We start from the raw sequence: 13,373 nt of genomic DNA on the forward strand, positions 1-13,373 counted from the left end.
CTCCATGTCAAGATGCTTCAGGTACCAGGCAGATTAACTTTAAGCCATCCTGCTTGCTCTGTAATGCACAACAGGGTAATTGGCAAAGCGAAATCACAGTACAATTACATCTGCAGCTGCATGTAACTCTTCAAATGTACCTAAAACTACCTCGACTGGAAATTAATTCAGTGATGAAAACTACAAAGTGATCAGCATTTCCAGAAAATCATTGCACTCTAAATTCTGTGGTACCCTCCTGATGGCTTCCTCCATTGGTTCCAGAACCTCCACCTCCTCTCTCTCGCAAAACCTGTTTCTTTTCATTTTTGTCATTATTTTAATTGCTAGGCAACTGGTGTTTTGATCACGCACTCAATGTAGAAGTGAACTGAAAGTTGCCATTTTCCCAAAGACTATTGTCTTTTCAGGGAGAGACAACTGGTGGTGAGTTTAACTTAAGGTTCCCCACCCTTTAGGTGATGGGTGAGGCTGAGAAGATAGGTGACCTCAGCTGATACTGGAATTGAACCCAACCGGTCAAGTGAGCTAAATAGTCCTCCTAGTACAGCAAGGTAACTTGTGAAGAAGGGAAGGAAAAAGATAGAAAAGACTTGATAAGGAAATCAATTATCCAAGCCATATAAAGATTGACTTGACTGAAAATGTGCACTTTGAGAAATGGGAAGCAAGGTGGGCTGCTGGTTGGAAATTCAGAGAGTAAGTCTAAGGCAGACAACACCTCTGTCGTTGGGAAAGTGGTAGGACAAACTCAGAGGTCTGAAAGAGGGTGGAGACAACAAAGACTTTAAAGAGATAGGGTGCAATGAGAGAGAGAGAGAAAGGTCTACAACTCAAAAATGGCGTATTGCCAATGCAGTCTGCACTGTTCAAAAAACAACGAGACAAGGTGGGATGGTGGGGTTCCACAAACAGAAAAGAAGTAAATAACGATGGAATCATTCAGGGATAATAGTCGAAGGGTAAATATTGACCAGAACTTTGGAGAATCTATTTTGTTCTTCCTTGAATAGTCTCATGGGATATTTTACTTCCAACTAAGGTGTTAGACGTGGACTAGGCTCACTACATAGATTCGTGTTTGAATGTGGACAGGACCGTATAGGAATAAGGACAGAAACCTTGGCTAGAAATGCTTTGCAGAAAGTGAGGACTGCAGATGCTGGGGATCAGAGTCGAGAATGTAGCACTGGAAAAGCACAGCAGGTCAGGCAGCATCCGAGGAGCAAGAGAATCAATGTTCCGGGCATAAGCCCTTCATCAGGAATTGCTTTGACTATGTTTTAAAAGGACTGGAAGTGAGCCCCTTCAATATCAATCTCAAGTGGCGGACAAAGGAGCAAAATAGAATTGATAAACATTATCAAGTGTTAATGAGCAATTGAGGAGAACAAGGAGGAATAATATGCCATGGTGACAAAGGACCCTGTCTTTCCTAGCTTTAGTACCTTTTGAATACCAGGAAGTTGAATTTAAAGGATTTGAACAGTTTTGGGACATTTGGATACAGAGCTAAGTGGTGACAATGCATTCAAAGGCCTTGAGAGGCAAAGGAGGTTAAAGTTGGGACAGCAATTAGAAAGAACAAAAATATCTCGGGTGTTTTTTTCCCCAGAGAGAAGATCACAATCTTATATTTGAAAGGTCATGGGATAATGGCACCAATAGCATTGTTGTCACTGATCATTATTAGAATTTGGGGAGGTAGTGCTCTAATGGTGTTATCACTTGGTCAATAATCTATAGAGTCGAGAGTGTGGTGCTGGAAAAGCACAGCCAGTCAGGCGACATCCAAGGAGCAGGCGAATCGATGTTTCAGACATAAGCCCTGCATCATGATGACTATGAAACCATTGTCGAGTGTCAGGGACCCACCTGGCACACTAATGTTGTTTAAGGAAGGAAATCTGTCATCCTCACCTATTCTGGCCGATATGTGGCTGCAGACCCACAGAAATGTGGCTGACTCTCATTCAGGCGTGGGCAATAAATACTGGCCTGGCCATCCATATCCTGTGAAAAAATTTAAAGCAAAAGGCTTGTATCTAGAGGATACACTAGAACATAGAACATTACAGTGCAGTACAGGCCCGGGCGGCATGGTGGCACAGTGGTTAGCGCTGCTGCCTCACAGCGCCTGAGACCCGGGTTCAATCCCCGACTCAGGCGACTGACTGTGTGGAGTTTGCACATTCTCCCCGTGTCTGCGTGGGTTTCCTCCGGGTGTTTCGGTTTCCTCCCACAGTCCAAAGATGTGCGGGTTAGGTGAATTGGCCATGCTAAATTGCCCATAGTGTTAGGTAAGGGGTATATGTAGGGGTATGGGTGGGTTGCGCTTCGGTGGGTCGGTGTGGACTTGTTGGGCCGAAGGGCCTGTTTCCACACTGTAAGTAATCTAATCTAATCTAAACAAGGCCCTTCGGCCCTCGATGTTGCACCAATCTGCGAAAGCAATCTGAAGCCCATCTAACCCACCCTATTCCATTTTCGTCCATGTGTCTTTCCAATGACCATTTAAATGCCCTTAAAGTTGGCGTGTCTACTACTGTTGCAGGCAGTGTGTTCCATGCCCCTACTACTCTATCAGTAAAGAAACTACCTCTGACATCTGTCCTATATCTATCACCCCTCAATTTAAAACCATGCCCCCTCGTGCTAGCCTTCATCATCCCAGGAAAAAGGCTCTCACTATCCAATCTAATTAATCCTCTGATTATCTTATATGTCTCAATTAAGTCACCTCTCAACCTTCTTCTCTCTAACAAAAACACCCTCAAGTCCCTCAGCCTTTCCTCATAAGACCTTCCCTCCATATCAGGCAGCATCCTAGTAAATCTCCTCTGAATGCTTTCCAAAGCTTCCACATCCTTCCTAAAACATGATGACCAGAAATATACCACTATTCCAAGTGCGGCCACACCAAAGTTTTGTACAGCTATAGCATGACCTTATGGTGCCGAAACTCAATCCCTCTACTAATAAAAGCTAACACACCGTATGCCTTCTTAACAACCCTATCAGCCTGTGTGGCAACTTTCAGGGATGTATGTACATGGACACCGAGATCTCTCTGCTCATCTACATTACCAAGAATCTTACGCAACTAATATATTTTTAAACAGTAATTTTTAATAGTAACATAATATACATTGCAGATCATATACAGAAAAACAAAATCAATCATTTATCAGAATTTCTTCAACTTTTCAATTATCTCATTGCATTTAGGGCATCTCTAACCGTCATGAGTGGGCTGTGTAAATATGGACTTGAGCAAGATTTTAAGCTTGCTAACTGTAGTTCAGAAGTGTTGAAACTTTGGGATTACATAGCTTAAAGTGATAACCAACAGAGTGATTGTTATCCTCTAATTGTCAGATATCCGTGGGATTCAGGATTTTTTGGACAAAGCTTCTCAGCAAGGAATGGATGTAGCTCTGCAGAAGGTGGAGAACAACATCAACAGGATGATCAGTACGATGTTTGCCACAATGCGTTTGGAAGAGATGAACCGGTACCGTGACACACTTCGTCGGGCTATTCTCTTCCTCAGCCCCCACACAGCGAAGGCCTTCGTTTCTCAGGTAGGAGATCAACTGTGTCCAGCAACACCCTGTAAGGATTAGCACAGTCTGCAGAGCTCAAACTAGTTGGTGTCAAGTTGATTGGTTACCTCAAATCAATTGGTGTCTTGTGACTGAAAATCTGTATCAGGGTCAGAATTCCTGTTCTGTATGAAGTTGGCTGTTCACTATATCTGTTTTCTCCCCCCCTTCTTAACCCATTCATCCAGCAGCTCCTCCCCCCAATGCTGATCCCAAGCTGCATGGTGGCATAACCATTCTGAGGTCCCACTTTGGAGGTTCACACACAAAATTACAAATTAGAGGGATTATTTCAAACCCCAATACCCTCCCAACAATCGAAAAGATGTATTGCTAATTGCAACAAGCATGTCAATACTAGTTGATACATCACCAGTATAAGATGGGTTGATGAGGGAAGTCAGGATGTAATGGTAGCGATATTGTCCGTAATCGTTTAGTCCTCTTTTCAGAAGGAGGATTGGGGATTTGCAAATGCCACAACCCTATTCAATGAAGGGTGTAAGGATTAACCTTCTATCTATAAACCAACCAGTTAACAGTGGGAAAAAGTTTAAGAAGCAATAATCTGAAACAAAATTACCAGTCACTTGGACAACTGTGGGTTAATTAAGGAAGTCCAGCATACATTTGTGAAAGGCAAATGGTGTTTAACTAATCTGATTTGATTTAGTTTTTTGATAAGGTATTGGAAAAGTTTGGATAGGGTAACGCATTCAATGTGGTATATTAGTTGTAAGATTGAGCAAGTGTCATATAACAGCCTTGCCAGCAAATATGAAGCCAATGGAATAAAAGGAACAGCAGCTATGTGACTACAAGGTAGGATGAGTGACTGAAAACAGATGAGCAGTTGTCATTTGAATGAAGAAACATATATAGTGGAACTCCCCAGAACTCTGGAATCATTGTGTTGGTTCCACATTAATTATCTAGACTAGGATAAATCGGGCATACTTCTGAAAATCTGCAGATGGCATATAACTTAAAAGCATGTTCTTTGTAAGGAGGTGTTGACAGGCTGTTGGACTAGGCACATGGCAGATGAAATATAATAAAGAGAATTGTAAATTAAGTTTTGGCTTAAATATCAAGGACAGGAAATACAGAATAAAGCATGTGCATGATTCTGTGACTTTATTTTCTTGGCAGATTACACAATTCAGAGATTTTCCTTTGTACGTTTGGAATATCTGACTCCAAAAACTGCTTTCTCTGAGTTTTTGCACATGAACCCAGCAGTAACAATAGATTCCCTCCATCTGAGTCAAAGTAAGAAAGCCATAGAAAATTGGTTCTCTTACATTGTTAGTGCTGCTCATTCCAGTCAAACCCCAAGAGGCAGTGTTGTGGTGGAAACTGCAGGAATTATATGAAGAATGTTTAATGTTATTTGTTGTGAATTGATTTCTAGTTTTTTTTGAGTTCATAACAAATAGGTTTTCTTTGTGTCTTAAGTTAATAATTACATTACAATCATTTCTTTGGTCATGGTGATTTGCTTTTAAACAGTTTTTGAAGCCTGGTTTTAGATTATATGGGTTTAGTGCCATACTAATGGATCTTTTATTTATTTGGATTGTTTATTACCTGACAAGATCAACAATAATTTATTAGAAAGTTTGTTAGGTTGAAGGGCACCATCCATAGCTGAGAGGGAGAGACTTTTATTTTCAGTTTTGAATTTGAGTGAAGCATTGATGTTAAGTTCTTGGATGAGCATGGCTGGGTAGAAGAGCGGTCCTGAAAAAAAATGGGACATCTAGTGAACTAGGTTACCTTAGAGCAAAGAGTTAGTATTAGTCCCAGACCAAAAATGTTGGGATAAAACACTGAAGAGGTTACTTAAAACTGACTATATTTAAGCAGGTATATGATAACTCCAAGCAGTAGTTTTATGTTGTTCCAGTCTAAAATATGAAGTCATAAGTGCCTTAAACCTAGTGATGTATTAGATGTAGGCATTCTGGTGTGAGTATTGTACAAATGGTATTTGGTATGATGTAAAGCCTTTCTTTTCCTTTTCAATTTATACAGGTGTGTTTTGGGATTCATGGAATTATAATTTTACGGTGTGCTTTAAAAAGTTTGAATTTATATTATAAAGTTGGATTACTTTGCCATCTTTTTTTGTAATATTTATCTGTTTATTGTTAAAGCAAATTCTGGAGTATTATGATTCAGTCGACAGAGCTTTGTTAAAACCAAAACAAATTAAAATATGATCTATCAAGCCAGATTCCTGTCTGGCATCAGACATGTAATAACATCAGGCTGGGGGATATATTACTGATTACGAACAGCCAGTGACTGCTGATGTTCTGTCACATTGCCTACTGTGACTTCAAGAGGAGGGATGATTGTGAGTGCTAGTTCTTGTGACAACTTGCATTTATATAGCACTATTAATGTAATAAAGGTGTTTCACAAGAGGATAACAAATCCAAAATTGTGTGAAGATTTGCTTTAATTCAGTAGTTTAGCAATGTCTTTCCAGAACACAATATCAATAATCTAAGTGAGCGGGACAATTGTTATTAGTTTTGGTGCAGGTGGGGAGGTGGCCACAGCAAGTGAGTAGGCAGCACAGATGGTTGGAAGGGCTAATGATGGCCACGGTTGGGTGGGTACCAATGAGTGAAGGAACAGTGAAAGTGATAGAACAAGGGTCTTGCTAGGAGTTTGGTGTATTAGCAAAGAGGTATCAGAGAATAGATGATGGCATCTGGATTGGTGGAGTGGAGAAGATCAATGATCTTCCTCCTATATTGCTGTGGTTTCCCCCAGATGGCTGAGACTACACTGACCTGGATGGCACTGTGGGCCAGGCCGGCATTGTATAGTGTCATGGACTCCACTGCCAGCCCTGGGGTAAGTGGATGTCCAATGTCTGCAGCACACTGACCAGCAGCACCTTCAGGTCTCTCCCTGCAAAGTGGGGTATCAATTTTCGCTTGTCCGCCATTGTCCGTGGCAAATATCAAGAACCGCGTGGGGCCAACCATGCTGGCCTTGATACACAATAGCTTTCAGAGGGGACATTGACACCAGCGATGCTGAAATATTGGGTGATATCCTGACAGGTTGATCCAGCTACAGCGAGGAACTGGAAATCCATTGAGAAACCTCTCAGTGCAGTGGTAGAGAAGTTACTGGGACAGTGCCTCAACAAGAATGTGCCCTCTCAGATACTTTGTGGAAGCTTTCAACGAGCAGGAGAAATGAGCTCGAGGAGTCTCATGGGTGTTTAATGAGGTACATTTGATAAGGTACGGTGAGGAATCTAGCTACGCCTCACGAATAGAAACCCTCCATGGAACACAACACGATTAACACTGAGCCATTAAAAAAAATACAATTCAGGCCAGAGCAAAACCTCAACACTACATCAGGCTTTTCAACTGATGTATGAGGAGGAGGGAGAACAGCCCACTCACATTATTAATTTGAAACAAATTCTGAAATCTCATCTGCAGGAACAAATGAAAATTCACATTGGGTCTATTTATGCGAAGCAAAAGCCATTTTGCTCTTTGAATGAGACAACGTTGTCATGGCGATGTGCCGAGCAATATAGAGAGCTCAGAATAAAGGCTTGATCGTTGATATGATAAATCATTTCTCACTGATCAGTACAAGGCAGATGTATCATGTACAAGAACTGAACATAGCATCAGGGGAACAACAGCAGAACCACTTTGCAGCATCATTGCAGCTCCAGGAGCTAAAGCCACTCGATAATTTCCTCATTTGGCAATAACCAACCCTCACACAGGATTTGTGGTCTTTACAAATCATGGCCTATTTTTCATGACTTTCTCGGAGACCTGAAGCTATGGTTTTCGAAGCTTGTCTCTCTTTTTCATTGTTGGACTGACTTAAGCTTGATTTTGTTTTACATTAGACCATGCAGGCTAACATGGTAATTAAGCTTCAATTTTATTCCTTCTGGATGGTGATTCTGAGCACTGAAATGATTTGACCTTTAGCTCAACTGAAGCAAATTAAGTTTCAAACCAATTCTTTGTGCATCCTGCAAGAAAAAAAATAGGCTATTTTAATTTCACAGTTTAAATGATTGGTCATAGCCTTCTATTGGTTTGACACTTGAGCAACACTGTCACTTCTGGTCAGTTACAGAATGACGAGACAAAAGGAGACTGATAACTTCCAATGTTCCCTGTGGTTCATTTTTTTTTAGCTTGAGATTGCTATTGAGAAGCAAATTTGTTTTCCAAAGGTTTCATAAAGACTCTTTTGGTAAAATATGAAGCCATGTTGGGTCTCTGTACTTCAGCTACCTTTTAAAAATGTTTTTGTATAGGAACTGGAATAGGTCATTGAGCATACAAGTAGATCGTGGTTGTTCTTTATCATAAATCCATTTAGTTTCCTTGGTTCCTGAACACTCTGTGTTCAGATAGATCGGAACTAATGTGAATCTTAAATTTATCTGTCCTCTTTAGTTCCAGAACATACACTGCCCGAATTGAAGTAGAATCTATTAATACCAATTTTGAAATTTCCAATTGACGAAAGCTTTAATAATACCATTATTTTTGTATTAACTGAGAATCACAATCATTTGTTGTACACACTCTTACACGGATAGATAGAAAACTTAAAACTGGAGCTATTCCTTCTTATTTTCATAAACTTTTTTCAGGAGCAACTGGGGAAGAGGAAGCAGTTCTTCACGAAGAGAGCTATGAACCTGTGGAATTCTCTCCCACAGGAGGCTATTGGGGCCAGTTCATCAGATATACTCAAGAGGGAGCTGGACATGGCCCTTGCGGCTAAAGGGATCAAGGGGTGTAGGTGGAGGGCAGGAGCGGGATACTGAGATTGCCTGATCAGCCATGAACATATTGAATGGTGGTGCAGGCCTACCTCTGTAGCTACTCTCATATGAGAGTAAATGTTGTTATGACCTTTTGTGGCAGACAGTTAAAGAATGAGCATAAATAATAATTAACATTCAGCCCCAGTCTCATTTCTTCGAAAAAGGATGCACCTGAAATTCTATTGCAGCTTGAACTATTTTGTTAAATATTCCCAATTCTTCATCGTCACTGATCTGCTTGTTAACATTGTTATTTATCCACAACACCTCTCAAAGAACAGCTGAAAGGCTCTTTATGTTTAATTCATTCATGGGATGTGAGCATTGGCTAGAGCAGCATTTATTGCCCATCCCTAATTGCCCCTAATCGGTGATGACTGTGTAGATGACATAACAATTGGAGGCAGATGGTCCTGTGAGAAAATTCATGAATGCCTTCAACCCAGCATTTCATTGGCAACATGCATCCATTAGTCACCTATCAGAATAGATACAGGGGAAGCAATGGATGTAATATATTTGGATTTTTCAAAAAAGGTATTTGTTAAAGTATTGCACATTAGACTACTTAATAATATGGTGTTGGAGGTTGTATCTTAGCATGTATAAAGAACTAGCTAACTAATTGAATGCAGAGAGATGGAATAAGGGGAAAATTTTCAGTGTGGCAATCTGTAATTAGTGGAGTGCCACAGGGGTCAGTGCTGTGACCACAATTATTTACAGCATATATACCTGGATGAGCCAAGGTTGCTGATTACACAAATATATGTGGGAAGGCAAGTGGTGACGATGACACAAATAATCTGCAGAGGGATATAGAGAGATTAGGCGAGTGGTCAAGAATTTAGCAGACAGAAAACAATGAGGGGAAAATGTAGCATTAAGCAGTTTGCTAGGAACAAATCATGGAGGTGAATATTATTTAAATGGAGAAAGACTGCAGAAAACTTCAGAACTGTGGGATTTGGGAGTCCTTGTCCATGAATAACAAAAAGAGAATCCAAGTCCAGTGGATAATAGGGAGAGCAAATGGAATGTTGGCCTTTATTTCAAGGAGACTAATGTATAAAAATAGGGAAGTTTTGCTGACATTATATCAGCACGAATCAGACAGCAGCTGGAATATTGTGAACAATTTTGGGAGCCACAGCTCAGGAAGTATAATCAGGTATTGGAGACAGTCCAGAGAAGGTTCACTGGGGCTGGTACCAGATATGGAAGGACTGTCAGATGAGGAGAGGCTAAGCTAATTGTGCCTGTACTCATTGGAAAATAGAAGATTGAGAGATGATTGAAGCACACAGATTCAGGGAGGACTTACAGGGTCAATGCAGAAAGTTTGCTTCCACTTGTGGGAGAGTCTAGGACCAAAGGGCATAATCTCAGATTAAGAGATTGTTCTTATAAAACAGAGATGAGGAGAAATTTCTTCTCTCAGAGAGTAATATGTCTGAAATTCTTTACCACAGAAAATGGTCAAGCTTGGATCATTAAGTATATTCAAGACCAAAATAGACATGTTTTTAATCAATAAATGGATCAAGAGTTATAAGGAAAGGGTTGGAAAGACATAGTCTCATTGAAAGGCCTTACTTCTGTTCCTATATGTTATGGTTTATGATCTACCCCATCCCGAGTTGAAAAGGATGCTTTTGTCAGTAATGCTTATCTGTTCATTAATGTACAATTAAAAATTTCCAAAATATCCCTCAAATATTTTGAGGAAATTACACTAAGGCTTGTGCATTCACAAAGACTATGCAGGAAACCCTGACTCTGTTCCTAGAACAGAGATGTGAAGTACAGGTGGTTCTGTTATAATGCACATTTTGTCAATATGAATTTGCTGTAACGCAATTGACAAATCGGGGACTCTGTTTCTAAAGCGCGAGCTTTTAAAATGTGTGTTGGCTGCAACACGATTAACTCTTTAAGCACCATTTCTATACTGTGATTTTTCTATTATGCGGGGTTGCACAAGAATGCAACCATTGTGTCATAGAAGAACTGACTGTAGCGGTTTGTAAATAAACTATAGCAGGAAGACTAGAAGAATTGGTATTAGCTGGCAAGTATCCAGAAAGTTTATGTGAAAAACCAGACAATAAAATCTTCAATGCAGCTCATTTCTTGAGGTAATATGGTGGATAATACTGGGAATAGGTTGGAAATTAATCACATGTTATAAAATAGTAAGTTAGATGTTAAAGGATTTATTCCTGCCAATTGGAAGGCTTTGTGCATAAACAGAAGCGAAGATGTTTAATTCTGTTTTAAAAACTGCGTTCACTTGTCTCTCAACGTTGTCGTGAAAAGTAAATTGTAGTTAAGAAATATTTATAGATTCTCCAACATCCTCCAAGAGATCACAGGGGATGAAAAAGTACCCTGCAGCACTGGCCCTTTCAACAAAATGCCACATTCTGACCTTCATTTAGCATGCAGATAACCTTTAACTGGAAAGGTTCCAGTGTGGTTTGAGTACAAATGACTTATGACAGTTCTTCAACGCCACATTTAAAGACAGACAGTCAAGTGTCTTGCTGTCCTTCAATTTGTAGGTTCTTAAAATGTGGTTTGCCACAACAATAACAGCCCAGAGGCTTCAAAAGTTTTGCAATCACTTTTCCTCTTCTTAGTTCCAAGTTGTTATCTGAGAGCCAAAAGACTGCTGGAAATGTTCAGCGTGCCTGCAGCGACAGAAGCAGAGCTAGCATTTCACCTGAACATTTAACTTCATATTTCTCACCATAGGTGATGCTGAGTCTCCCTTCGAATTTTCCATTCTCATTTCAGGTTTGCAGGACTTGAATTACCATATTCTAAACATATGAGCAGGCCAGAGACTTGACATGATATTACAGAAACAGTCCACGTACACTTCAAAAAAATACCTATGGTAGACAATATACGCTTGATACCATATACACTGCCATTCTTCCATCATCTCTGGGTCAAAAGCTCAGAACGCCTGTTTAATGTAAAGGTGTTTTTGTCCAATATACTGGGAGAAGGCTGTATTCAGCTTTGTACATCTAGTCTGTGAAGTAGAAAATTGACAATTTTGTTTTACGAAGGAGTAAAGCAAGGCATTTACATAGACACATGGAGAAGAACTTACATTTCTATAACACTGATCATTTTCTCAGGATGTGCCAAAACCCTTCACAGATAATTAAGGACTTTGAACTGTATAGATAGAGTTAATGGTAGCTGTCTTTTCCCTAGGAAGAGGGATTTTAAGAGTAGGGAGCTCATTTTTAAGGTGAGAGGAGAGAAATTTTAAAAAGATATGAGGGTGAAATCTTTTGCACAGAGGGTGGTTCACATGTGGAATGAACTTCCTGAGAAATTCATGAGTTATCAGGTATGTGGATGTGAGTGCAATTATAATGTTTAAGAGACATTTGGATAAGCATATGATTAGGAAAAATTTGGCTGGATACGGGCCAGGAACAGGCAGGTGGGACTAGTTTATTTTGGGATTATGTTTGGCATGGACTGGCTGGACCGAAGTGTCTGTTTCTGTGCTGTATGAAGTGCAGTCACCATCATTGCATGAGAACAGCAGCAATCAGTTTTCATACAGCAAGTTCCCACAGGTAACGATCAGGTAATCACAAGATAATCAGCTTCTTTTGTGTTATTGGTATTGGCTCAATGTTGGAAAGAACACAGGGGAGAACTTCCTTGTTGTTGTTCAGTTAGCACCTTGGAATCACTGACATCCACCTGAGAGCACAGATGAGGAACTTGATTTAATGTTGCAATGAATGATGGTATATCTGACAATGCAGCACTCCATCAGAGAAAAGATCATTTCCCAATGAACCAAGAATTTAGGAGGAATATTCAAGATTTGAATTTCTTTGGCCCAAAGTTTTCCCAAGTGATAATTTACTGCGTTTATCCCTACCCTCTTGTCCTTTACTAAGGGTTGGTGTTCCTGCCTGACTTGGGTTGACAGACCACATGATGAATAAATGTGAATCAGTTCATGACTTATTAACAACTCCAATGTCATTTCAGCTGATTGCTCAGGTGATTTTTGTGTCATCTTTCAACCATGATTAGTAAAATGATTCCTAGAACAGGCTATGTAAAGCCTCCTTTGACAAAAACCTTTCCAACCCCTCCCATTGCTCCCCATCTCTGGCTGCCAGCATTCAACCATTAGAAGCACAAAGTTTCAAGAACTTAATCTAGCTGCCCATTTTACTTTATTCACTCGTGGGACATGGCTATTGTTAACTGGACGAGCATTTATTGCCCATCCCGAGATGACCTTGAGAAGGTGGGGTGAGCTGTCTTCTTGAACCACTGCAGCACATGTGCTGTAGGTAGACCCACAATGCTCTTAGGGAGGGAATTCCAGGATTTTGACCCAATGACAGTGAAGGAATGGCTATTTATTTGCAAGTCAGGAAGCCGAGGGGAACCTGCAGGGACTGGTGTTACCATGAACTTGCTATCCCTGTCCTTCTAAATAGGCAGATAAGAAGACTCACAGGAGTATTAAAATAAACTTGCCATCAAGATAGACCAGGTCTCCTCGCATAGCTCCTAGTCAAAGATTTAGACCACATATTGCTTTTTACTTGGTGCCTAACCACACACACACACACACACACACACACACACACACACACACACACACACACACACACACACACACACACACACACACACCACTACAGAGACACACACACCCCTACCCCTAAACAACTACACCCCTACACACACATACACACCCTTGCACACACGCACATCTACAAACACACACTTACCCCTAAACACACCCTCACCCCTACACACGCAGACATACACACACCTACACATAGACACCCCGATACACACACCTACACAAACATACACACACACTCCTACACACACAAACACACACCTCTACACACAAACACAAA

General features: G+C 40.5%; 1 protein-coding gene across 1 annotated transcript in view; it reads left to right on the top strand.

The window, feature by feature from the left end:
• The window catches only part of grid2 (glutamate receptor, ionotropic, delta 2), a 982,254-nt gene that overhangs the window by 676,562 nt on the left and 292,319 nt on the right, over nt 1–13,373 (top strand). The window contains exon 4 of the mRNA XM_060851484.1: nt 3,379–3,584. Coding sequence (XP_060707467.1) covers nt 3,379–3,584 — 206 coding nt within the window. The remainder of the gene's footprint in view (nt 1–3,378; nt 3,585–13,373) is intronic.

The sequence above is a fragment of the Hemiscyllium ocellatum genome, chromosome 36, assembly GCF_020745735.1.
Source record: "Hemiscyllium ocellatum isolate sHemOce1 chromosome 36, sHemOce1.pat.X.cur, whole genome shotgun sequence".
Taxonomy (NCBI): domain Eukaryota; kingdom Metazoa; phylum Chordata; class Chondrichthyes; order Orectolobiformes; family Hemiscylliidae; genus Hemiscyllium; species Hemiscyllium ocellatum.